The sequence below is a fragment of the Cynocephalus volans genome, chromosome 3, assembly GCF_027409185.1.
Source record: "Cynocephalus volans isolate mCynVol1 chromosome 3, mCynVol1.pri, whole genome shotgun sequence".
In the NCBI taxonomy this organism is placed as follows: domain Eukaryota; kingdom Metazoa; phylum Chordata; class Mammalia; order Dermoptera; family Cynocephalidae; genus Cynocephalus; species Cynocephalus volans.
Window position 1 is genome coordinate 158,055,866 of NC_084462.1, and position 27,637 is coordinate 158,083,502.

Consider the following 27,637-nt stretch of genomic DNA (forward strand, 5'->3'; position numbering starts at 1 on the left):
GAAGGATGACCAAGAAAGGAATATGAGTTCACCTGGAATTGCAAAGGACTGCAAAGTGGAGGAGACGGTCTGATCCCCTTAAAGCAGGGTTTCTCAAGAATAACACTTTGCGGGCCGAGCCCGTGGCGCGCTCAGGAGAGTGCAGCACTGGGAGCGCGGCGACGCTCCCGCCGCGGGTTCGGATCCTATATAGGAATGGCCGGTGCACTCACTGGCTGAGTGCCGGTCACGAAAAAGACAAAAATAAATAAATAAAAATAAACTAGCCTTTAAAAAAAAAAAAAAGAATAACACTTTGGGCAAGGTCATTCTTCGTGTGGGAGGCTGTCCTGTGCATTGTAGGATGTTCAGCAGTATCCCTTGCCTCTACCCACTAGATGCCAGTAGCACTCCCTAATGTGGCAACAAAGTATCTTCAGACACTGCCAAATGTCCCCTGCAAAACCTCCAGTTGAGAACATTGCTTAAAGCATGCTGTGTGCCTCTGTGTGAGCACTTCTCTTTTTCTGCCTACCATTCCACCCACCCCACAGTCACAGCAGCATGAAACGCTACAAGCTGTTAGATTATCATGATCACATTTTACAGCTGAAGATAATAAGTCCTGAAAGAAAGGACTGACCCAACAACACACAGCTTGCTAGTGGTAGAGCTAGAGAAAAAAGTTAGGTCTTCTGTCTCCCAGTTCAGTGCTCTTTCTGTTAACCACATGGCCCTGTTTTGCCATAAGCACTGTTACTCTATAAGCTGACATGTGTTGACAGGCTGCTGAATGCAGGCACTGAGGCAGACTTGTGCTGGTCCCAGACATTGAGCAATTATTTCATCATTCCACACAAAACTGGGAGGGGAAGAAAAGGCACCAAGGAAGAAACAGCTTTATTAGGAGTCTAGGCATGTCCGGAAAACCTAGTTCAGTCACAGAGAAGAGAGGCTAATATTGGTACAGGGCAAGAATCTAGCATTACAGAATAACCTCTCAAAAACCAAGCATGAAAATAAAACCTCCATCTGAATATCCTAACAGCAATGATGCTGAGTTTAGCCCAGGTGAAACTTCTAGAAGCTCCTGGTGAAATAATGAGATTTTTGCATAAAGGGAGAGTTCTCCAAAGTACAGGAAAAGATAAGGGGAAGGTCTCATTACCAAAACAAGGTCACCTAAGTGTGCAGGTGAGAAAGGAGCCGTTTTGGGACAGAGGGATAATGGCTGAAGAAACACAACATCTGGGCAACGTGTGTCATAATGTGTACGACACTGTGTAGTCTGGTATGACTGTGTCTCCAGCAGGTCCTGGGCAACACTGGCACCATTCCGGAGGCCCCTGGAAGATAACCATTTTGTTTCTGTTCTGACTTCATTCAGAGCAGAACTGCCAATGTCCAGCACCAAGTCCCAGATCATAATCAGCTGAGCAAAATGGAGTGGTCACCCTATGACACTGTGCCTCTTAGTCTAGAGACTTCCTTTCTGGAGCTGTCACTTTTCTCAAGAGAGATCTTACCCAAAATGGGCCCGATCTAGAAATCACTCCCACCTTCACATGAGCACCAGGTGGAAGGAATCTTTCTCATAAGTCAGAGCTTTAGATCTTGGCCCTTAGATGATGTCCCTTGGACAGAAGATCAGTCTGAAGCTATCTGTGCCCAGGTGCTCGTTTCTGTCCCAAGAGTAGGAGGCAATGCCTGTAAATGATGGGTCCAAGCGATGTGATACTGTAACTCTCCCAAAGAAGAGCTCTCTCTCTACTTTCACAGGCAGGACAGGCTTTAAGAAATGAGGGCAGCTTCTGGGTAGCTAATGCCACTTAGTTCTTCCATCGAATTTGCTGTGGAAAGAGCAAACAATGAAGGTGTATGATCAGTTTTCACTTAACCCTACAGAGAGGTAAAATGAATACAATAAAACAAGGCTCATAACTAGGGAATAAAAAAAAAAAGGAAAAGAAGAATCAGATGGGAGGGTGTTGAGAATTTGTTTTTAATGTGTGGGGGAGTTCATTTATTCAGTGATGGATTAAACACCTAGTCAGTATTTTACAAGCCTGATTTAAGAGATTTACTGTGGTTCTGCCTTCCTCCTCTGAATCAAGATTCACTAGCTTCTGATGACTCTAGCCAACATACCTAACAGGGAACTAAGTTCCATATTAACAAAAAGCTCATTTCATGCTGAGATGAACCAGCTATGCTCCTTAAATAGCTTAAGTTTATTTCACTACCTCTTATTTCTAACTGGTAGGTCACATCCAACTCCAGGAGACCATATAGCCTGGATATTCTGAATCTGTAACATTTGTTTTTATACTTCCAATAGTCAGTCCCTCCTACCTGCAAGGTATAACAGGTATCAGAGCATTGCAGTTAAGTCTCAGCTCAGGTCCCCAGATTATCCTCTCATCCTACCTCTCAGGAGTAATTTCTGCTGTTCAGAGCAGTGTTTTTGACTTTTTGACCCACAGAAGAGCATTATATCCACATGGCTCAGCTAACTGTAATCCTATCCAGGCCTTGAGAATGTACAGTTGATGCTACTTTGTGAAATGTCTGTCTCCTGTCTCCTGACATTGCTGGAGAGTAGGCTGTAACTGCTCACCGAGCTGCTAAGAAGGGCATCAATCTTCTCCTCCTCTGCAGATCCTTTATCTATCTTACTCCTGTATGCTAGCAACTGCTGACGATCCTTCAGGTCCCGGCAGGTCTGTACACCAAAACAAACAAGACAAACCCTCAATCTGGTTTCTTTTTGTCACTATCACTTTGACCCAAGATACAAGGAGAGGCGAAGAGGCAACAGTGGGATGATAGCGGGGTCAAACACATACACAGCTTCATGTTGGAGAGAAGTCTACTGAGCTTATGTAGCTTGATTCAGTTCTATGAATTCTCCAAGTGCAACAAATTTATAAAAGCACAGAGAAACCAGTCAGAGGGCTGGGAAAATAACACAGGAGTGCTGGTCTCCAAACTAACTCTTGCCAAGACCATTTTGTCCATTCAGTCAAACTTAATGGAAGAACTTCAGGATCTAGGACAGAGAATACTGTAATCCCCTACTCTCCACCAAGGATCTAACTCAGGTTTTTCATTCCTTGGGGACTCACATCAATGACGACATCATGGCATTTGAACTTAGTGGCCAAGTTCAACTTTGTGTCCACATCTTCCACCAGATTGATGTATTCCTGTAATATCTGTGGGAAGAGACACTTCTGATTAACCATCAAACACCAAGGTCTACAAAGTAGGGGGAAAAAAAAGTTCCAAAGAAGGCAAAAGAGTCCAGTATCTAATGTCTATATTTCCCATTATCAACCATAGGACTAGTTCTGCAATGGGAAGTGAGGTGATGCGAGGCTGGTGGTCTGGCCGCTTAGCTTATTTGGTCAGAACATGGTGCTGATAACACCAAGATCCAGGGTTTGATCCCTGCCCTGGCCAGGTGCCAAAAAAAAAAGAAAAAAAAGAAAAAACCACATTCCTCTTTATCCTAGAGCCAGATACACATGCCAGCAATGGCAATGCTCTAGATCTGATCCAGTACTATGCCCGCTGCCCCTTGATGTCCTTCTCAGTGATCTCTCCTTTTGTATCAGTTGAACAGTACATCAGTACTCCACAGGATAAACACATTAAATGCTCCTCAGAGAGGACAGTTTGGGATTATCTCTAACGGGCAAAGAACTTCCTTCTCTGGCCTTTTCTATCTCAAGGGCCAGTGCAGCCATTGTGCTGCCTTTAAGGGAAAACCAGAACAGGCCAGGCATCATGCCATCACTGACCAGAAAGAGGCTAAAAGTTAGGTTTCCTAAAGTATCCTGTACCCAACACTGTTCAGGAGCCATTACCTGGACAGGGGCACTGTTCTTGTGCAAAATTTCCACAACCCGATGGAAGCCAATGGGTGCTCTCTTCTTGGTATAGCCCAGCCAGTTCTGAAAAAGAAAGATGGGGCAGCTGTAGCTAGGTCAGATGTACTCAACACACTCTGAGCTAGTCTTTCTCTGTTTTATGGTTAAACCAGAATAGTGAGGTTGGGGGTGGGGAGGTGGGTAGATGGGGATAAGGGATAGAGAAATGGTGAGATGAATTTTTCAGAAAAAGCAAGGGATTTAAGAGGGCGGGAAAGATTCAGAGGTATGAAGTAAGTTCTTAGATCTACAGGCATTGTGCAGGAAAAAACATTTGTGAAACACTACTAAATGAAATAAGTAACTTTCCTAATATTTACAGTGTGATCTTATCGGTATAGAAAAATATTCTATCTTCTATATCTTTATATGTATATGTAGATGTTTATTTGTAATTTCATAAGGAAAGGTTGGGAAAGCTACCCACTGAACTTTTAACAATGTTTACCTTGAAGGAGTGAGATAGGAGCAGGTAGAAAATGAAAGAGGAACTTCATTCTTTATGTACTTTCATAAAGGGTTTGATTTTGATATAGTCATGTATTGCTTTGGTAGTTAATACAAATAATCAAATAATTAAAAAGGCAGAAAAACAGAAAATTCTCAAACCCATAATGGAAAAATAGATATTTAAAATGTAAACCACTTCATATGGAACCACGAAAGATCCCAAATAGCCAAAGCAATCCTGAGAAAGAACAAAGTTGGAGGTATCATACTTCCTGATTTCAAATTATATCACAAATCTACAGTAATCACAACAGTTTGGTACTGGTATAAAGACAGACATATTGATCAGTGGAACAGAATAAAGAGCCTAGAAATAAACCCAAGCATATACAAACAACTAATTTTCAACAAGGGCACCAAGAGGACACATGGGGAAAGGACAGTCTCTTCAATAAATGGTGCTGGGAAAAATAGATTTCCACGTGTAAAAGAATGAAATTGGACCCTTATCTTACATCACACAAAAAAATCAACTCAAATGGATAAAAGACCTAACTGTAAGACCTAAAACCATAAAACTCCTAGAAGAAAACATAGAGGAAAAGCTCCTTGATATTGGGCTTGGCAATAATTTTTTGGATATCACACCAAAAGCTCAGGCTACGAAAGCAAAAATAAATAAATGGGATGGGACTACATCAAACTAAGGAGTTTCTGCACAGCAAAGGAAACAATCAAATGAAAAGGCACTCCATGGATTGGGAGAAAACATTTGCAAACCACATATCTGATAAGTGGCTAATATCTAAAATGTATAAAGAACTCACACACCTCAACAGCAGAAAAACAACCTGATTAAAAAACGGATACAGGACCTGCATAGACATTTTGCTAGAGAAGACATAAAAATGGCCAACTGGTATATGAAAAGGTACTCAACATCACTAATCATCAGGGAAATGCAAATCAAAACTACTATGAGGGCTGGTCCCGTGGCTCACTCTGGAGAGTGCGGCACTGGTAGCGCCGAGGCTGTGGGTTCGGATCCTATATAGGGATGGCCGGTGCGCTCGCTGGTGGTGCTGGTTGAGTGTGGTGTTGACCACACCGTGATGAGGGTTGCACTCCCCTTACCAGTCAGGAAAAAAAAAGAAGGAAAACTATTATAAGATATAATCTCTCACCTGTTAGGAGGGCTATTATCAAAATGATAAGTGATAACAAGTGCTGGTGAGGGTATGGAGACAAAGAAACTCTTGTACACTGTTGGGAGGAATGCAGATTGGTGCAGTCATTATGGAAAACAGTATGAAGGTTCCTAAAAAAATTAAAAATAGAACTTCCATATGATCCAGCAATCCCTTTTCTGGATATATACTTGAAGGAAATAAAATCAACATATCATAAAGACACCTGCATTCCCCTATTCACTGCACCATTATTCACAATAGCCAAGATATGGAAACAACCTAAGTGTCCACTGACAGACAAACAGATAAAGAAACTATGACATGTATACATATAAAATGGAATATTATTCAGCTTTAAAAGAAGATCTTGCCATTTGCCACAACATGGATAAATCTGGAGGACATTATGCTACGTGAAATAAGTCAGACAGAAAGAAAAATATTGCATGATCTCACTTATATGTGGAATCTAAAAAAAAAAAGTCAAATACATAGAGAATAAAACAGTGGTTACTAGGGATAGGGGAGGGGAGCAGAGGGAGAGAGAATGGGGAGATACAAGTCAAAGTATACAAAGTAGCAGATACATAAAATGAGTAAGTCTAGAAAGCAAATGTAGCGAGGACTATAGTTAATAATATTGTATCATATCTGGGATTTTTTGCTAAATGAGTAGATTTTAGGTGTTCTTGCCAAACAAAAAGATAGATAACTATGTGAGATGATGTACGTTAATTTGCTTCACTATAATAACCATTTTATCATCTATATATATCTCACAACATGTTAAGGTATATAACCTATTATATACCTTAAATATATACAATACAATTTATTTAAAAAATAAGAAAGTGGTGGCCAGTTAGCTCAGTTGGTTAGAGCATGGTGTTACAACATTAAGGTCAGGGATTTGGATCCCCATACTGACCAGCTGCCAAAAACAAAGACAAAAGATAAGTGTTGGTGAAGGTGTGGAGAAAAGGGAACGTTTGTACAAGATTGGTGGGAATGTAAATTGGTATAGCCATTATGGAAAACAGTATGGAGGTTCCTCAAAAAATTTAAAATAGGATTACCATATGATCCAGCAATCCCACTACTGGGTAATATATTCAAAGGAAATGAAATCAGCATCTGGTAGAGATACCTGCAGTTTCATGTTCATTGCAGCATTATTCACAATAGCCAAGATATGGAAACAACTCAAGTGTCCACTGATGGATGAATGGATAAAGAAATCATGGTGTGTGTGTGTGAGATGGAATGATATTCAGCCTTAAAAAAGGAGATGCTGTCATTTGCAACAGTATGGATCAACCTAGAGAACATTATGCTAAGTGAAATGAGACAGACATAGAAAGAAAAATACTGCATGATCTCTCTTATATGTGGGACCTAAAAAAAAGTCTAATACATAGAAACAGAAGGTAGAACAGTGGTTTCTAGGGGCAATGGGAATGAGGAGATGTAGGTCAAAGGGTACATAGCTGCAGTCACGTAGCATAAATAAATCTAACGTACAGCATGATGACTACATAGTAGTTAATAACATTGTATCCTATGCTAGAAATTTGCCAAGATAATGGATTTTAGGTGCTCTTACCTCATTCACAAAAAATGGGTAACTGTGTGAGATGATGGATGTTAATTGGCTTGACTGTAGTAACCACTTCACTATATATATCAAAACATGTTGTAGGGCCGGCCTGTGGCTCACTTGGGAGAGTGCGGTGCTGATAACACCAAGGCCACGGGTTCGCATCCCTATATAGGGCTGGCCAGTTAGCTCACTTGGGATAGCATGGTGCTGACAACACTAAAGACAAGGTTTAAGATCCCCTTACCAGTCATCTTTAAAAATAAATAAAAAAAATAAATTAATATTGGATTTGATTGGATCCTGATAGGAAATAAATACAAACACAAACCAAAACCAGCTATAAAGAACTAATACATATATATATTTTTGGCTGGCTGGTGCATGGGTAGTACCCTGGACCTTGGTATTTATCAGCACCACTCTCTTAACCAACTCAGCTAACCAACCAGTTCTAAAGAACTAATTTAAATATGGACTATATATATGATAACATTATTGTATTAATGTTAAGTTTCTTGAGAGTGATAATATTTTGCTTATGAAGGGTATAAATGCCTAAGTATTTAAGGCAGAAGTGTCACGATGTCTGCAACTTTCAAATGGCTCAGAAAAAAAATGCATGTGTATAGAAAAAGAAATCTAATATAGCAAAAATGCTAATAAATTAGTAAAGTAGGTAAAGACTATTAATGTTCATTATACTATTCTTTTGACTTTTCTCTAAGTTTGAAATTTTGGAAAATAAAATTTGGAGAAAAAATGTAAACCAGTTATTAGAATTTATGATATGACGACCCTTCTTTCTCCCAAGACCTCAGCAGCACAAAATGGTTCCAGGGCACCCACCTTTGTGGTAAAGAGGGCATCTACATCATGCCAGGCTCGAAGCTTGGCGCGAGCAGCCAGGGCTGTCAGCACAAACTGTTTGTCTGGGATCTAGAAAACAGAGACCAAAAGAAATTAAGGGAAGTAGAAATGTATTGGTGGAGGTGCTTAAGAATTTTAGAAGAGATAAGCATAAATATTCCCTGGTATTGCTTCTGCCCCTTAAAATCAACAAATTTCTCAGGTCGTCAGGAAACCCTTCATTCCTGGCCCTGTACTGCTACAGGACATTCAGGTAAAGTCTTCTTTCCCCTCCCACAAACTCATTCCTTTCTATTTTTAACCTTGAATATCAAAGGACTTATGTACAAGGTTACAAAGCAACATCCACCCCAAGTAGTTACCCTGACACTACTTTTACAAAACACTGACCAATTTCTATTTACCTTAAATGTCTTCTTCAGGTTGATGGGACTGCTGAATGTCCCCTAGGATGAAAGTAGAAAAGGAACTTCAGTGATACTGACTCTCCCATATATGACCCAATCTCCCATTTTCTTTCTCACTACACAGACCTTCTACACGTCACTCTGTAACCATTTAAACCCAGAAATTAATTTAAGAGAAAAGCTCCATTGGGTCAAATCAGATATCACCACAACCTGTCATATCAGGAATTGGCTTAGTAAGTATGGTGCTTTTTCCAATTTTCTGCTCACCCAAATAAGGCAGAAGTGTCCACCTTATCATTAAATCCAAACTTCTTTGAAAAAATGTTTTCAAAAAAGTATCCACAGCTATCTGACATGCTGCTGCTCTTCTCCTCTATACCATACCAATCCATGTGAAATGATAGACCTTTGAACAGAAACTGCTGTGGGAACCAGCACCAGAGATAGAACTTGCTATGTTAGTGTGCCAGCTCACTTGGAACCACCATGTAAACCTCTTTTTCCCTCTTGGCTCACCCCCACCGAAAGCCAGTAAAGGTTCCAGGTGGATTTCTGAGAACTATACACACCCACTGTTAATAAAGTACATCAAAATACTAAATTTGAACTATGGTTTTCCTGCACAATGAAAGTTTGAGGTGTCTTTCACATTTTGCCTGTACCTCAGCCTCCGTGTAATGATAAAAGCAGGAGTAGAAAAGTGTTGTCACTAGTGGCATGCTGAGGATGGAAGCTTTGCGGGGGTGCTTTCGGAAGATCTCAGTCTGTCCTGCTAATTCTAGATGTCGATCATTTGCCTGTGGTGGAGAAAGCCAAATGAAAAAAAAGAACAATGTTCATGGAGTAGAGGCAGGAGAAAAACCCTTTACTGCTAAAGCAGTTGTGTTTCCTGCCCTCAGAATGAAGGAAAGGAGAGAAAAAGAAATTTTCTAGGATACCCCAGGAGAGTTTAAAATCCATAAAACGATCATGGATCCAAGTTGTATGGAGAAAGATTAGAGAAGTGGTGATGACATGGGAGATTTGGGCTGAAGAGTTAATACTTCCAGGTTGACAGCAGATGAGAAGAAAAAGGATGCCTGAGAATAATAGAGGATGGGGCTATTGTGTAGAGGGAGAAAATGTAAGGCTTTTAGAGACTGTAACAGGAAATGACGTATATGTGCAGAGCACAGAAATCTCTTAGATGCTGAACGGCACTGAGCCTTGGCACTGAAGCAGAAAATGTAGAGATGAGGAGTCTAACCTCAATAATGATCTGACGTTCCAGGAGCGTGTAATGGTCTTGTACGTGTGCAGAATCTTCTGCTGAAAATGGCAAACTGGTAGAGGGCCAGAAGGTTAGTACCTCTTTCTCTACTCAGAAAGGAAAGAAACCCAACTAAACCAAATCATCACTGTAAGCATAAGAGGCTGACGTTGCTTCACAAGTCTGATCTCAATTCACCTTTAAGAGCATTCCTTAAAGGCAGAGACAGAAAACAGAAAATAGAGTAGACCTTTGGCTTAGATTTATATTTAAGGTTTTGCCAACTCAAGAGGGATCCTGAAAGTCCATAAAATACATAAGAGTCGGGCTGACCCCGTGGTGCACTCGGGAGAGTGTGGCGCTGGGAGCGTCAGCGACGCTCCCGCCGCGGGTTCGGATCCTATATAGGAATGGCTGGTGCGCTCACTGGCTGAGTGCCGGTCACGAAAAAGACAAAAAAAAAAAAAAATACATAAGAGTCATTAGTGATTCTGCAGAGGAATGAATTAGAATCCTCTCATTTTGGGAACTGGAAAGTTTGGCAAATGAGTCACATAGATAGTGAGCTAGCCTAGCCAAATGACCATCATTCACGTCCCAGTGAAGCTCTGTGGTTTGTGTCACTGCTTAACTGTACTTAAGGGGCAGTCAAATTTGTCAGCCATTTTTTGTTGCAGAGTAATAAAGGTAAATTATATGCCACGGTGGTATGTTTATAGATTGGCGAAGATCACAAAGATCTACACAAATGTCATGGGTCCATCTCCAACACTATATTATGTTTTTACACATGATGAAGTTGAGGGACAATGTCTTGCCTAAAAGTCATATGGCAAGTCAGTGGGTAAGGCCAGGAATAGAAGCTAGATTTTAAACTCCCAGTTCATAGATCTATTCTTTAGAAAATGCTTCCTTATTCCTCTACTCCACTCACCCCAGGAAGAATTCTGAAGTCGGATTACACTATCCCAAGTAAGTATGAGCCACAGTGAATTTTTAGAAGAGATAACGGGAGATAGCAAAAGTTTCCGTTACTTCACTATTCTAATTTTTCTGTCTTCCAGAGACCGTATGACATAGCTCAGTATTTGACAACATTAAAATTAAGGATTTTACTCATATAAAAAAATTTCTAAATGTAAAGCTTGGAAATCATGTCACACGAGGAATGGCTGAAATAACTGTGAACAGTGAACTTGGAGAAACAAGGACTATTGGATAGACTCTATACCTGTCTTGAAAGATACAGGGAAATGAGTTTCAGCTTAACATGAGAAAATACTTTCCCATAATAAAGGATGTCCGACAATAAAATGAGCTACTTCCAAGAGCAGTGAACACGCATCACAGGAATAGTAATATGTGGGGCTGGTTTTTGCAAGTTTTTTTTTTTTAAAGATGACTGGTAAGGAGATCTTAACCCTTGACTTGGTGTTGTCAGCACCACACTCACCCAGCGAGCAACTGGCCATTCCTACATGGGATCCGAACCCGTGGCCTTGGTGTTATCAGCACCACACTTTCCCGAGTGAGCCACGGGGCCGGCCTTTGCAAGCATTTATATTCTGGATGAAAGCCTGCACTGTACCACTGCTTCTTGAACTTTGGAGTTTCAAGGACCAATAATATCGAAAAACTACATAAGATCCATAAAGTGTTGCCAACTTTTTATTTTATTACATAAGGTCATTAAAAAAATTACAACCTATTTTACTATCAAAAAAGAGGGGAGAGGTAAGGACAAAATCCCAGAATAAAAGGCAGTCTTTCAAATTAAATAAATTAAGCTTTGCAAAAAACTCTACATTGTCTTTATTTTTCTCACTTTACCACCAATCAGTGAAAGCTCTGTTGGGAGGCTGGCTGGTTGGCTCACTTGGGAGAGCATGGTGCTGATAACACCAAGATCAGGTGTTCGGACCCCACTACCTGCCAGCTGCCAAAATTTAAAAGAAAAAAAAAAAGAAAGAAAGAAATTGTTGGGGACTAGTGTTTGGGAAAACTGAATGAGAGACCTTTAATGATGCTTGTATAGTTCACTGTTAGTCTTTCCCTTCTTGTCTATCCATTCTACCCCCTTTTATTCTCTTCATTTCTTCTGTATAAAGGTACTTATACATTCACCCACCCTTACTTACCCAATGCAGGTCTTAAGAAATTCTTTCCGTTTCTCAGGGTCCTGAATGTTCAAATGCTCTTGATAATGAGATAGCTACAAAAAACAGAGAAAGGCTTTGAGCAATTTTGTTTCTTTAGAAGAGGGAGGTAGCTGAAGGCTTTCCATGCTTAAAAGAAAATAAACTCCTTATTCTCAGAAATTCATTGAGTGTGGATGGTTATGTGTGCATCAGGGGTGGGGTAAGAGCAAAGAGTAATTCAAATCATTTAGTAGGTTTATCTATAACTGCACTGTCCAATTTGGTAGCCACTACTTACACTTGGTTGTTTAAATCTAAATTAGTTAAATTAGAAATTCAGGTCCTTAGTTGCACTAGGCACTCAATAGCTGCATGTGCCTAGTGGCTACCATATCAGACAGCACAAATAAAGAGAATTCCCATCATTGTGGGAAGTTCTATCAGACAGTAGTGATCTATAATGAAGTACCAAGTAGACAGAGTACCTACCTTTACCCTGAAGTTTAGCTTTAGCCTCAGTATTTAACTGAAACTGGCTATTTTTGCTTTAGCCTTAGCTTTTGAAAGGCCAAAGAGCTAAATGCTTATTTCAGTGTTATTTTTGGCATCCTTGACCATGTACACGATCAGTGGTAGTATGATCATGTAAATAGCTAACAACAATATCAGTAATACAAATAGGACACGTCATTCTGATTCACTGTTCGTAGCTAAATATTTATATTCAAATATTATAGGTTCTACATGTAACTCTGAAATAAAATCTCCATATGTGCTTTCTATTTTGAAATTCTAAAAAAGAAAACCTGAAGTATGTCTGTTATTACAAGAGTTAAATGATGCAATAATTAGTGATGATTATGAAAGTTGTAATTTTACATACAATTATTTAAAACTTCACAAGAAATGAAAAATGAACAGATTGACAGTTAATATGAATATAAAGAGAATGAACTAGCTTTAGGAAGAACAGTATATCCTTTTAGATCTAACAGATATATATAACAATGTAAATGATAATATAAGACAGAACAACAGAAATTACATTATATTATAATCTAAACTTGGTAAAATATTTGGTATATAATCATTCCTAAATTAAAGAAAGTAACCTTTAAGAGCTATAGTTAATTTTTTGTTATTCAATTCTATTTCAGGCTTAAGTTTTTCAAAAAAAAGTTCTACTTGGGAAATCTTCATATTCTATGAAAATAAAAGCCACTTTGCCACTTCCAAAGTTTACAAGGTTGGAAAACTCCAAATTTATATACAACAACATGGATGATAAATCATCAATTCAAATATGATTATGAAGAAAAAGTTTTAGATAAAAATGAGTTACTCAAAACATATTTATTCTCGCTAATTAAACTTCAAAACGACAAACTTTACGAGAGTACTATATGAAGAAAATTCCTTATAGTTTTGAACCTATGGAGGTGTTTATAAAAATATAAACAAAGTTTTTCAAAATGATTACTACAGACTGCCAATCACTTTCAGTAGGTTAAGATACAAGATTTTTCAGACTTTCCTGCAGACTGCCAATCACTTTCAGTGGGTGATTTCAATCACTTTTTGAATACTAAGTATAAATTCCTTTTAGAAAACATGTTACTGGTGCTGCTCAGCTAGCTCAGTTGGTTAGAGCACAGACTTGTAACACCAAGGTCATGGATTTGGATCCTTGAACCCACCAGCCACCAAAAGAAAAAAAAAAGGCTTTAGAAAACACGTTACTGAATTATATTCTGCTGTGCAAAGAAGGTTAACAATATTATTAAATGTGCCAGCTGAATGTGTGCATTGATACCCTCACAAACGTGGTATACAGTGGTTAGAAGAACAATCCCACCATTGACAGTGCTGAGAAATTCTTATTCCTGTACTATACTGCCAAACTTTAAAAAATGGACAGCTAAAATTTTAATAATATAATTAAGTTTTTGGCAAAATTTCATATTTATTCTCGTATTCCAGGAATTCATTCTATGATTGTGAAAATCTGCCAAGAATCAGTTTTAACACTTGGCTACTGAGCTCTCAGCCAAAATGTATACTGGGTGTACTAGCAGGTTGACCTATCCTCCCTTCTTGATCTATATCTGGTTCTCTTAACTTTCAATATTTTCTTCAGTGTTAGAAGCCAAAACCCAAAAGCTCCCATAAACTAGGACTTGAAAACAACTAAAAAACAAATTACGAATTAATCAGGTCAGTTTTCATTCCTTTATTTTAAAAAAATTTATTAATAAGCCCAACCAAAAGAGCATATAAAAAGAAACAAAACAATACATCACTTGGATTAAGTTTTCAGGTTTCTCAGATACCTCTCTCTTCTGGATATAATCAATACCAGAGGGAAAGATATAGTTCAATCACTCTGGGATCTTGGAAGCTGGATTTTGGCTTAGATTTCTGTTAAATAATTCCCCAACTGAAACAAAGGCCACACTTACCGCAAGCTCTTCTGTTCTATCTAGGAACCTGGGAAGAAGCAGAAGGGAGTAGGGCATTTTTATCTAGTTATGTGTGGCAGTATAACCTCACAAAATAGGGTGATTGTTCTAGGAGAAACACAATCCAAACTCATTTCCTTCATTTATAAGATGAGCCCTTCTCTTCTTAAACTTTCTACTACCAGCAACCCCTTGAAAACACATGTGGATAGATGTCATTGTTTCTCCGTTCTTTCTAGCTGAAAGAGAAGCAAAGACAAGAAGGCACTGCAGAGTACTAATAGCTTTGTGATGTTAATAGGTCTGACAGAAAGGCTCAGAGTCTCCACAAAACCTACCCTAGCCCACAGTAACCTTGTTTTGTTTTGATTTTGAAAGATTAAAGCACTCTTCTGTCAATACAATCTTTTGTTTTCATGTACAGAATACAATGTGTTTTATCTCCCCAAAAGGCTTAGGTAAAAGCCTTGGCGCACAAGGACGTTGGTCTTCTGATTCCTCTTTACTCTGAACAGACAACCATCATTAACATCACTGCTCTGGCATGGAGGTGACGCTTAATAAAGCCTTGTTCATTGGGAAGTATGATGGGAGGGAGGAAGCAGCCTACTTCCATGAGCATATCTTTTTTTGCAAATTCCTACATAACCATCTGTAATCTTGACCCCAACCAAGTAACCCATTTCCCCACCTTAGTCATTGGGACAGCTCATCACTGTGCTGGAGTCACTGGGTAACAGAGTTACCTTGGGCGACCTGTCAGTCTAAACAGATGTTCCAACCCATTCCCTGACACTGAAGAAAGGACATAACATACATACATTTTAATGCAAGGGTGGAAAATAGTCTCCACTGATTGGAATGAGATAGGGAAGGAAATCATGATAGAAGACCACTCCCACCTCCTCTACCCCTAGCAGAAATGCCTACCTCTCACCTATCAGAATATTACCTAACCTCATAGGCCCAGGTGAAATCCTAATCACTTCCATGAGGCTTTCTTCAGATATCCTGACTGAAGATATCCATCTTCTCTTCCACTATACTTCTCACTGGCATCACTTGGGACCAAGTCATAAAAGATACCTTTATTCTATGTCTTCTATAAGAAAAGGCTTAATAAATATTAATACTACAGACTAAGTACTAACTCACACTAACTCTCTTAATCTTCATAATGACTCTGTGTGGTAGATATCATCATCTCCATTTTACAGATGTGAAAACTAACGCTTGGAGAGGTTTGGTAACTGGCTCAACGTCACTCTATGAACTAAGTTGCAAAACCATTATTCGACCCAGGTGTGCTTGACTCCAGTGCCTGGTTCTTAACTACCCTGCTGTAATTTCATCTTATCACAGGACAGACTGTGGTGTATTTTTAGTTATTCCATCATGTTTCAATGTCTTATCTTCTATGTATTTCCAGAAAAAGGCAAGTGTCTTCTATTTCTTTGTATCCCCCAGAGAGCTTTGAAAAAAGTACTTAATAAACTTCATAGACCAGATGATCAATTCTTACCTGAAGAGGTCTAAAAGCAGTTTTTGATCCCCTATTTCCTTAAGGAAGTGAATGAGATGTCTCAGGGCAACCTGTCGCACCTCCAGCTCTCGGAAGAGGATCTCTGGCAGGATTTAGATAGAGAAGATAAAAGCCTATTACTCAAGTGTGAAATTGGTCTCCCTACTCACACATTCCAAACATTACCTCCTCAAAGCCTAGCAGAAGCTAAGACTGGTTTACCCCTATGTCTCAATCCACCATCTACACACTCTACAGTGTAGGACAACTCAAAGCCATTGAGTAAGCTTTTCAGTTCCCACCAACCCGAACAGCAGGCACTTAGCATGAACTCTGACTTCCTCAAACCAACTCAGCCATCTGTCTGTACAGACAGACAAACAGGGGATTCTGTGGTTAACACAGTTATCACCTTAAAGGATGCCTTCAGAGATGTGATGTGTGCTTTGAAGTCTCAGGCTACCCTAGCTATCTATAAAAGAGACTTGATAGTGGTGAATTCTGGGATGAAAGCCACATGCCATTCTCCCCTCAATTGTGGCAGACACCTTGCTCACTGATGATTCCCCTCAGACCATGCTCACCTTTGCTCAGTGTCCTCTTCAGGAAGATCAGAACCTAGAGAAAAAGAGAAGAATGTGCAACCTTTCAAACGCAAAGCCCTGCCCTGGGCACCACGTGTCTAGGAATCAGGCCAGCAACTCAGGAATCTGCAGGTACAGACAAGAGATGTCTCTGTGTGATGGAAGGAAAGTGTGTCTTGGAGTCTGCATGCTGGTGCTCATACTGGCTGAGAGACACCTCCCTCTAAGAGAGGCTGCTCTCACATCTCTCCTCCCTCATATCATTTTTTATGATTTAGAGTAGCGAACCTTCTATTTCTTGTTTACAATCAAGAGTTCCACACACACTGCATGTCCCATCAGATGAGCCTTAGAGCACAGATTACTGAGAATCCTATCACTCAAAGGGAAATCCAGAATCTTTATTTGACATTCAACCCAAAATGTTAGAGTCTATTTTGTTTAGACTTTCAGAAACTAATGAAAACATTAAACAAACAACAACAACAAAAATCCCACAACTCACTGCAGTGATGACGTTTCCATCATGCATGCTTACTGCCTCTTCTAGGAGTTGTAGCTTGTCCTGTAATGAGCGGAATCTCTCTAGTGAGCAGACCTGGCAGAATAAAAACAGAATTAGTGCATAAGGAAGAGGACAGTTTCCTATATTTCTTTGTCATTGGATACTGAAAATAGCCCACGATGAAAGGAAACGTCCCCAAGGAGAGCCACTTTATACTTACACTATGGTCTGCAGTATCTTATGAGATAGTACATTCTCACCACACCCTCTCTAGTTCCGCCTGCTGCCCTACAAGATGCTAATGTCCAGAAGTCTTGACAAAGTCAATGGACAGTGAGATCACTTGTTCTTTTAGTAAGGTATAATTTACATAAAATAAAATCTGCCCTATTTAAGTGTATAGTTTGTAGCTTTACGAGTATTTACATCCATGTATTCACTACCATAACAAAGATACAGAACATTTCCATCACCCCCAACAGTTCCCTTGTCTACTTTGATGTTAATGCCCTCTTCCCATCCCCATTCCCTGGCAACCACTCATTTGTTTTCAGTCACAATTCTTTCTAGAATTTCATAAAATATCATACATGTGTTGTGGCAAGTATCAATACTTGGTTCCTATTTATAAACAAGAAATTTTCCATTGTGTATTGATATACCATAGTTTATCCATTTACCTGCTGGTGAACATTTCAGTGGTTTCCACTTTTGGGGATTTAATAAAGCTGCTATGAATTTGTGTACAAGTTATTGTATGGATATATGTTTTAATTTACCTTAGACTGTAAATATCTAGAAGTGAAATTGCTGGGTTGTATTATAATTACATGTTTAACTTCATAAGAAACTCCAGACTATTTTCCAAAGTAGTTTTACCATTTTACATTCTCACCAGCAGTGTATGAGAGTCTAGTTCCTTCACATCCTCCCAATGGTTGGTATGATCAGTCTTAAATTTAGTCATTCCAGTGGCTTTATAGTGGTATCTCATGGTTTTAATTCACACTTTATTAATAACTATAATGTTGAACATCTTTTCAAGTGCTTATTGGCCATTGAGTGTCTTCTTTTGTGATGTGTCTGGTCAAATCTTGTGCCAATTTTTTATTAGATGGCCTGTCTTGTTATCACTGAGTTATAAGAGTTCTTTATATATTCTGGGTAAAAGTCCTTTATAATATATGTGTTTTGCAAGTATTTTCTCCCAGCTATGATGGCCTTTTCATGTTTTTAATAGTGCTGCCAAAGAATAAAGTTTTTAATTTTGATAAAGTCCATTTATCAATTTTTTCTTTTATAGTCCATGCTTTTTATGTCCTAGGTAATAAATCTTTGCATAACTCAAGTCACAGAGATTTTTACCTATATTATCTTCTACAAGTTTCACAGTTTTAGCACTTACGTTTAAGTCTACAATCCATTTTGACCCATTAATTACTATGATGTGAATTCCCCCCAAATTGGTGTATAGATTCAATGCAATCCCAATCAAAATTCCAGCAGCTCCTTTGTAAACCTGATACTAAAATCTATATGGAAGTATAAAAGAACCAAAATAGGCAAAACAATTTGGAAGAGAACAAGTTGAAGGTTGAAAGTTTCAACAAAGTTGAAGTTACCTGATTTCAAGATTTACTGCAAAGCTATAATCAAGACTGTGATAGACAAATAAATCAATGAATAAAGAATCCAGAAATAGACCTGTACACATATGGTCAACTGATTTTCAACAAAGGCACCAAAGTAATTTAATGGGGAAAGGACACTCTTTTCAACAAATAGTGCTGGAACAAATGAAGATCAACATGGCGGAAAAAAAAATGAACCTCACCCTTACCTTACAACATATACAAAAATTAACTCACAACGGATCACAGACCTGAACATAAAATATTGCTCTCTTTTTTTTTCTGGTGGCTGGCCAGTAAGAGGATCTGAACCCCTGACCTCAGTGTTATCAGCACCACACTTTAACCAAGTGAACTAACTGGTCAGCCAAAATTAAAATTTCATAGTTTTGTTTGGTTTTCTTTGTTTTGGGGGGATTTTTTGTTTTTGGTGGCTGGCCAATACAGGGATCCAAATCCTTGAGCATGGTATTAAAACACCATGCTGTAACCAAGTGAGCTAACAGGACAGTCCTGCTCTCACTCTTAAATGTACTTTTCCCTCTCATCCATCACTCTTTCCCCACTAATCCATCAAAGCAACACTAAACCCTAGAGAATCAGAAACTTTACAGCTAACTTTTGAGCTTAGTGGAATTATTATCCTCCTGAAAATGACTTCATTTAACAAATGGGAACTGAAGAAAGAGGACAAGAAATCCTCCCTGTGGGAACACACTGCCCAGATTCCAAAAAAGTCCCACAAGAATTGTCTCTCCAGTGGCTTTACCTTGCCCTTCCGAAGGCGTCGCACTGTATCACTGGGGCTCCAGTCATTGCTGTAATCCTGGAATATTAGCAATACGTGAATCTCAGGAAGTTAAGGGATCAGAATTATCAGTGTTATCAGTGTTCCACCTCCTCACCTCAAACTCATAGTTCTTAGTCTCTAAGGGGGAAAGATTTTGTGCAAGGGAATGGATGAATAAAAAATGAAGAACTGCGATGATCCTGTTCTGAGTTTCTGAAGAAACTAAAGCAGGAGCAATACAGGCAAAAGGAGATGGATCAAAGAAGGACAACCAATTGACAAAACCAGTAACCCTATGCCAACTGGCTCAGGATTTCAACCTCTAGATGCAATTAGAGTCATATTTTGGGATCCTAATAATTAATTCCATTGGCCAACAGAAGGAAAGAGAGAAACAATTGAGACATTTTCCTTTTCTGACTTAGAATATAGTTTCTTCCTTGTGAATTAATTTGTTTTATATGTTTCATGGGAATACGACCTTCACCAAGCTTCCAGACTGCAGTGATGATCACTGAGTTTCAAAGTATAGCCTTCAAAAGGCAGCATAATAGGTAAGGAAAGTATTCTAGGACTGCATCAGAAAGTAGAGATTTTTAGTCCAAGTTCTACCCTTTCTTCACTGTGAGAACCCATGCAAGCCCTAATATTTAGAAACCCAGTTTTCTTATCTATAAAAAGGAGTAAAAATAATACCTGCTCAAAGAGTTGGGAAAATCAAGCAAAATAACATATGTCAAGGTATTTTATACTGCGTAAAGTGTCATACTAGTTAGTGTAAGATATAACTCACCCTATACTCCCCCTTGGGTCTCCCCAGCTCTGGAGCATAGCTTTTGGCAGATGTGTCTGACAGAGCTGAAAAAGAACAAGCAGCTGGTTCTGAAGGATACCCTGAGTCCTGCTTCATCATTCCTTTCCTCTACTGCTTCCTTCTTACGCACATTTTTTTGACTGTGGGCTCCCAAGGTATCTTTATGGCCAAAAGTAGATCTCAGTTCTTCCCCAAAGACAGCATCCCTAGAAGTCACCCATTGCCCCTGTAGCCAGAACGATTTCTACATCAGTATCAGAAAATGTCTCTAATAATGATGGTAGATTCAGAATTAAGCTCATCTACTCATTTAATTATCACTGTCCCAATGATTTCCAGTACCATACCCCAGATCAGTAACATCTCCCACAGCAATCAGGAGAAGAGGCTACAATGCCTACCATCTGAAAGGGACTGGAAACTTCCAGGTCGGGTTCTACCTAGAACACCAAGAGAGGGAAGAGGTCAACAATTCAAGTCAGAGCCATCCAGACTTGGTTAAGAACACAGTGTATACAGAACCTTATTATGCAATAGGGGAACTTAAGGCTTAAAAAATCTTGTATTCAAGTTCAGAAATCCGAGGTGCCATTTTAAAAAAGGGCAAGAAGAAAAAATTTCAAGTTGTGGTAAAATATACATAGCACAAAATTTACAATTTCAGCCATTTTTACATGTATAATTCAGTGCTATTAAGTACATTCACATTGTTGTAGAACCATCACCACTATCCATCTCCAGAATTTTTTCATCACCCCAAATTGAGACTAAACAATAACTCTCCACTCTCTCTCCCCCAGCCCTTGGTAACAACCATTCTACTTTCTGTATCTATGAATCTAACTATTCTATGTACCTCACATAAATGGAATCATACAATATCTGTTCTTTATGTCCTTATTTTATTTAGCATAACATCCTTTAAGTTCATCCGTGTTGTAGTATGCATCACAATTTCATTCCTTTTTAAGGCCAAGTAATATTACATTACATGTACATACCACACTTGGTTTATCCATTCATCTGTTAATGAACGGATGTGCGTTGTTTCCAATTTTTGGCTATTGTGAATAATGCTGCTATAAACACCTGTGTACAAATATTTGTTCAAGACCTTGGTTTCAATTCTTTTTGGTATATACCTGGAAGTAAACTTGCTGGATCATATGGTAATTCTATATGTAATTTTTTTGAGGAAATGCCATACTATCTTTCACAGTAGCTGCACCATTTTACATTCCCACCAACAATGCACAAAGGTTCCCACTGCAATGCACAAGAGGTAGGGAAGAATTTTGATCTAGGCAAATTTCTTTAGTACCTGTCACAGGGTTAATGTCAATTTTGTTCATCATGTTCTAGAAATCTAGTCCAACTCTTTTCCCCCAAAATTTCTCTCATTTCTCTGATTCCTAATATCCAGTTGCCAGCTCCAGTGATAATTCTTTATCATTCAATAATCCTTTTCTCTAAAGTAAACGAAAATTATAGCCTGAGTATTTTACTCAAAAAAGAAAAGGAGGACTTCCCTGTCCCTTTAACCATCACTCTTTACCTCTAAAAAAGCTACTCAGGGAGTAGGTAGAAGTAGGTTTGGGTAGTTGTGCATAGGAGGAGAAGCTGTTTCGGCTCTTTAGCTGTTCACGTCCCTCATGTGTAGACCCACTATTACCAGCAGTCTCTCTGATGGACCATGAGATACCTGTGAGACAGTAAGAACTAAATCAGTAATTCTCATCCTAAGTAAATCTTGACATCCAACATTCAACAAACTCTAAAATCTTTCACTAGGCACCCTGGTCCCTTGGCCAACATGCAGCAGGAAGAAAAGACAGAACGAATAGACTAATCAACAGAAAAATGGGCAAAGAACATGAATAAATGGGTCACAGAAAAGGAAATTCAAATGGCTTTTAAACATATGAAAAGATGCTCACTCTTAATAAGAGTATCACAAATTAAAACGATAAAATATCATCGGACCTCTATAACATAGGAAAAAATCAAAAGCTTGATAATACCCTGTGTTGGGAAGACTGTGGAGAAACAGGAACCCTCTTACGTTGGGTGGTAGTACATATACAAATTGGTACAACCCCTGTGGAGGGCGATTTGGTAATATCTATTCAATACAGATGCAAATATCCTAGGCCTGTAATTCCACTCTAAGAATTTATCTTTCATTTACTCATATATGGTCAGAATACAATATCATTGATAGGAAATAAACAACAAAAGATTGGAAACAATCTAGAGTTCATCAATAGAGGACTGATTAAACAAATTATGGTAAATCCATACAATGTAATACTACACTGCTACTTAAAAAAAACAGAGAGAGAATGAGAAAACTCTTTGTATACTGATATGGGAAGATCTGCAATCTATATTATCACATCAAAACAGTAAGATATAAAGTATGCTACTGCTTGTGTAAAAAACAGGGTAAGAATATATATTCCTATGTGCATTTTAAATGCAAAAAGAATCTTTAGATGAATACACAGGAAGCAAGCAACAGTTGTTATTTTGGGGGAGAGCAGGGACTAAGAACTGAGAAGATTCATAACAGTGTGGAAGGGAAACTTTTCACTGTATACATTTAACACATTTTTTATTTTTAAATTGCATTACAGTATTTCCTATTCTAAAAAAACTTTTAATTAGAAATATTTCTTAAAAATATGGGCCGGCCCGTGGCTCACTTGGGAAAGTGCGGTGCTGATAACACCAAGGCCCCGGGTTCGGATCCCATATAGGGATGGCCGGTTTGCTCACTGGCTGAGCGTGGTGCTGACAACACCAAGCCAAGGGTTAAGATCCCCTCACCGGTCATCTTTAAAAAAAAAAAAATAATAAAAAAATAAGATGGATTCTGCAGAGGTGTTAAGTGGTAATTACATAACACTAGGCTGTGAGACTTGATGGCTAAGGAAGTCAGTTCTGCCAACCAGTTATGAGTATTTAATTCAGTAGTTCCCAAATATGATTACATATTACAATCACCTGCAGTGCTTATTAAAAATTGAGAGCCCTCATCCCCCCAAGAACCACTGAATCAGAATCTCTGTGGTAAAGTCCAGGGATCTGTTATTTTAACAAGCATCCTAAATGAGTATGAAGTAGCCAGCCAAGCAAACCTAAAGACCCATATGGGAATTACTGCTGTATTCCCCAAGTGTCTTCTGCTGGGGTTAAATTTCTGGATGTATGATCATCTGAAAATAGCCTAATCTCATTCCCTTTCCTGACTAGCATTGTGGAAACAACAAGAGGAGCCTTCACTAGTAACAAGAGCCCTGAATATCAGTCCCATCCTAGAGCCTCTTCTACTTACTTCCCACTGGTTCCCCACTCCAGCTGACTCGTTCCAGGTCGTCATCATCATCACCATCATCCACAAAGTCTCGAAGGCTATTCACTGCCTGCTTGGATTCCTTTAACTGCACAGGGACAGAAGACAGAGCACTCAAGCAATCATTGCTCCCCACCAAGAACTGGAACTTGAAGATGGCCAACACTTTCACCCTCTGCAATCTCAAGCCAAGCCTATTAGATTTGCAAAGAAAATAAATTGCTTTTCAGCCAACACTGCAGTTCAGAGGCAAAAGAGTTAGGAGGAACCAAAGCCACTTTTGAGTTCTAATCATATTCTTGGCAATGGCTTGCTGTGTAAACCTGAGTAAATTTAAAGCCTCTTTTGAGTTCAAATCATATTTCTGGCAATGACTTGTTGTGTCAACCTGAGTGAATTTATTCACTTCTCCAAAAATGAATTTGTTTCCCAATCTGTAAAATAGATACAATAAAGGTGAATCATCATCTTTAAAAATAATAAATTATATCACATGAATAAAAAACTTGGAGTTCTTAAAAAAAAAAATCTGAAAGAAAAGAATCATGTTAAGAAGGGAAAGTAAGACGGGCAGAGTTGGTTTTTAACAATCCTTCTGGCTCTTTCCTGAAGCATTTTCTCCATAAAGGTTCTTCTGAAGCTCTGACCCAAAACATTTCTGAGCCTAATAGAGACATGGTCAAAAGCCAGGTTACCCAGGACCTAAGGGGATGGAATTTTAGAATGGCCCAGTGGAGGAGGGTGTGACCTTCAGCAACTGTAGAAACCTACCTGTGAGAGCTCATCATCTTCGTCATCAAAGGTGAAAGCCTTGAACTTGGAGCTGTTCCAATACTCCTCCTCATCACCCTTTGTCCAACTCATCTGGAGTGGGAGGAAGACAGAAACACGTCCCTTTCTGGGTCCTCCCCCCAAAAAGAGCTCCAAAAGCTTTAGATTCCTTCATTCCTAACTGCCCCCAGAAATCAGAACGTAGGAAAAATCTAATAAAGCAAATATTGAACCTGCCATATAAAATCAGATCCTTGCATCTCCAACTAATCAGGTCTTACTTTTGACGCTCTAATTACTCACTAGTAATCACTCATTCTTAGAGCATCTGCTTTGTTCAAGGAACTCTCTCAGGAGTTATAAGGGATATAAAAAAGTACAAGACACAGTACAATGTACAATGTACAAAGAAGGTCAGTCAAAGCATGCATAAAACATAAGAATTGCATTCTTGCATTCAACATATATCTATTGGGCCAGCCCGTGGCTCACTAGGGAGAGTGTGGTGCTGATGACACCAAGGCCCCGGGTTCAGATCCCATGTAGAGATGGCCAGTTGGCTCATTGGGTGAGCATGGTGCTGACAACACCAAGTCAAGGGTTAAGATCCCCTTACCGGTCATCTATTAAAAACAAAACAAAACAAAACAAAAAAACATATATCTATTAAGTGCCGCCTCTGAGGCACTGTTCTAGGCTCTGGGACTACTACAGTAAATAAAACTGACAAATATCCTGCTCTCATGTATGCTTTTTAAATTCATGAAAGAATAAGAGCAAAGCAATTAAAAGAAACAGAATTACCTTGCCTGTATCTTCAAATCGTGATTATTTCATTAACGACCACTGACCAAAATTTAGGTAACGAGGGACCAGCCAAGAAAACAAAGTATATAAAAAATTAGTTAAAAGAACACAAGTCCTTCTCATAACTAACTACTCTAAAATTAAAGTTCACCTTGCAAAAAAAAGTTTTGCCCTATCAATGCCAAGTGGATTACAGTGAAAACTGTGATTTAATCCAAGAATAAGGTACCAAAACTTCCACAGCACCAAAAATAACTCCAAAGGCCATGCCATACAGCATCAAATTCTAAAGGATCCTTTTGCTTTTCCTTTACTTATTTATTTTTGGGGCAGCTGGCCAAACCCTTCACCTTGGTGTTATAACACGACACTCTAACCAACTGGGCTGACTGGCCAGCCCTGCTTTTCCTTTTATTTTGACAGCACCTCAAAAGCTTGAGAAACACTCATTATGGTAGCCCTGCTGAGGCTTCTGATGGCCCTTAATATACTCTACTCTCAGTTCCTGACTCTGTTTTCAACTTTGGGGATATAGGAATGGCAAAGGTATGTTGGGTATATTGTCTGGTCCTTTCCCATGGCAGACATCACTAATTGATTTCTGCTGAACCCAGATGTGGCTTAAAAATCTTTTTCTGTATTTAATTCTAGGGAGTCAAAACCAAATAAAAAAGATGGCAGACACATCGGACTCAGGAAACAAAGTGCCTAGCAGAAAGTAAATACTAAATGTTAGTTCCCTTTTGTATCGGATATCTTGCTGACATCTTTCTGTCTTAAGTTTCCTTATCCAGGAAATAGGCATGACCTAACTTGTAGGATTGTTATGAGGATTAAGCCAGTCAATATATGGAAAGTACTTAATGCCTGACACAAAATTAATGCTCAGTATTAACTTTTATCATTAATAAATTATCCTGTTGGGCCGGCCCATGGCTCACTTGGGAGAGTGTGGTGCTGATAACACCAAGGCCCCGGGTTCAGATCCCATATAGGGATGGCCGGTTAGCTCAATGGGTGAGTGTGGTGCTGACAGCACCAAGTCAAGGGTTAAGATCCCCTTACCAGTCATCTTTTAATAAATAAATAAATTATCCTGTTACCTTGGAAAAAGCTAGAAAAATATTTTTAATCAATCCTAAAGATTTAAAAACATTAGTTTACTACAAAAATCCTGAGAATGGCAACAAATACTGAAGATGTGTATAGAATGTATAAATATTTCTGGTGCGCCACTTTTTATAAAGCACTTTGTCATTCACTTGATCCTTAGAACAATCCTGTACAGTACGCCTGGCAGATTCCATTTCCATCTCACTGATTAGGAAAATGAGGCACAAAAGGATTCAGTTTGAAAGCCACTTTATAATCGGTCCTATTCCAAACTACAATCCAGGTTTTCTGGCTCCTAGACCATTTCTACTGTCTTGTATGGTCCTACTACCTATTTTTCATTCTCGGGAAAACTAGGGCAGATCATTCCTTCAATATAATAAATATCTACAGATAGGCATAGAATGTGTCTAACAGACCCAATAATCCACCAGAGGATTTCTGGAATCCTTTTTTCACCATGCAATGGCAGTGGACACTGGACACCAGTTTGTACTTCTAGTGTCAAATGAGAAGCTAGCTTTACTTGTCAAGTAAAAAGATAATGATTTAATGGCTCTAGAAGTTATTAAGCAATCAGGTGCAATATTAAGAGTGACTGAGAAAAGTGACTCAACATGATTTAAAATTTTTCAGAGGCTTGTCCTAATCGTGAACTGTTTACTGAGAGCCCACAAGGTAGGGTGATAAATCTGAAGGGAGAGCAGGAACATGACGTAGGAAAACAGAAGGATCAGCAAAAATACCCACAACCAAGACGCTCCCTGCCTCAGGACACTCCAGAACCAGCTACTGAGAAATCAGTCTCGGTTTCAGTGATCGTCTTCTGAGCCAGGCCGACACAGGGGAAGCTTGTGAACAGAAACCAGGGATGACTCTAAAGGCGAAACGTCCAGGAAGCCACAGCTCTACCGCAGTCGCCGGGCCCGGCGGATCCCGGGTAGAGTCAGCGCGTTCAGAGCCAAATGTCCACCTGTGGACCAAACGTGGGCGCTCACTCGCAGCCCCAACCCCGAGCGTACTTCGGTTCCCAAAAGTCGCCCCGTCGGAAGAAGAGAGTCAAGCGCGGAGGGAGGGGGAAAAAATAAGGATACGGAGTCGCCAGACTCAGCCAGATACGCGGCCCAAGGGGCTTAGGACACCCTCACCTCTTCCACACCGAGCCCTCCCTCTCAGGACAGCGCCAGCCTCCGCCGCCGCTGAGCCAGCTTTTTTAGTCAGGCTGTGCCGCATAGAAAAAGGGCGGAAGCGGGTAGTCGCGCGGAGGCGGGGGCGACGGAAGCGCAAGGAAAAGAAAGAGGCCGCAGGACATGTTGGAAGTTGTAGTTTTTTCTGCCTCCGCCGTCAGGGGCAGTCTCGATGGCCTACAGGGCTTCTTGCCTACAGCCCCCAGAACCCCCAGCTCACTATGCTAGGTCATTTCCTTTACTTTCAGCGCGACCTTCGGCGATTGTCTAGCGGGTACCTTAGC

At 39.4% G+C, this 27,637-nt stretch overlaps 1 protein-coding gene across 4 annotated transcripts; it reads right to left on the reverse strand.

Moving 5' to 3' along the window:
• Positions 1-864: 864 nt before the first annotated feature.
• On the reverse strand, positions 865-27,390 carry VIPAS39 (VPS33B interacting protein, apical-basolateral polarity regulator, spe-39 homolog). 4 transcript variants are annotated; one of them, XM_063089180.1, is made up of 21 exons: positions 27,315-27,389; positions 26,917-27,139; positions 24,247-24,339; positions 23,458-23,563; positions 21,676-21,822; positions 20,522-20,560; positions 20,100-20,164; positions 19,286-19,342; positions 16,886-16,978; positions 16,381-16,414; positions 15,797-15,899; positions 14,275-14,302; positions 11,816-11,889; positions 9,675-9,750; positions 9,091-9,225; positions 8,423-8,464; positions 7,998-8,087; positions 3,849-3,935; positions 3,105-3,194; positions 2,597-2,701; positions 865-1,829 (listed from the first exon to the last, which is right to left on the reverse strand). In XM_063089180.1, exons 3-21 carry the CDS (start codon positions 24,337-24,339, stop codon positions 1,809-1,811), a joined length of 1,485 nt encoding a protein of 494 aa, XP_062945250.1. In that variant the 5' UTR covers positions 26,917-27,139; positions 27,315-27,389; the 3' UTR covers positions 865-1,808. The 4 variants fall into 4 exon arrangements, with proteins under 4 accessions (XP_062945250.1, XP_062945253.1, XP_062945249.1 ...); XM_063089183.1 differs by lacking the exon at positions 26,917-27,139 and having other exon boundaries at positions 27,315-27,390; XM_063089179.1 differs by having other exon boundaries at positions 26,917-27,387.
• Positions 27,391-27,637: the final 247 nt, after the last annotated feature.

What these genes read in the sequence shown, in the direction of transcription:
- VIPAS39 (XM_063089183.1), bottom strand. Translation starts at nt 24,339, where the DNA reads ATGAGTTGGACAAAGGGTGATGAGGAGGAGTATTGGAACAGCTCCAAG. An exon ending in TTTCCAGTCCCTTTCAGATG is followed by an intron (nt 20,165 to 20,521) that starts GTAGGCATTGTA and finishes GTTCTTTTTCAG; the next exon opens with CTCTGTCAGACACATCTGCC. An exon ending in TTTCTTAAGACCTGCATTGG is followed by an intron (nt 9,751 to 11,815) that starts GTAAGTAAGGGT and finishes GCCCTCTACCAG; the next exon opens with TTTGCCATTTTCAGCAGAAG.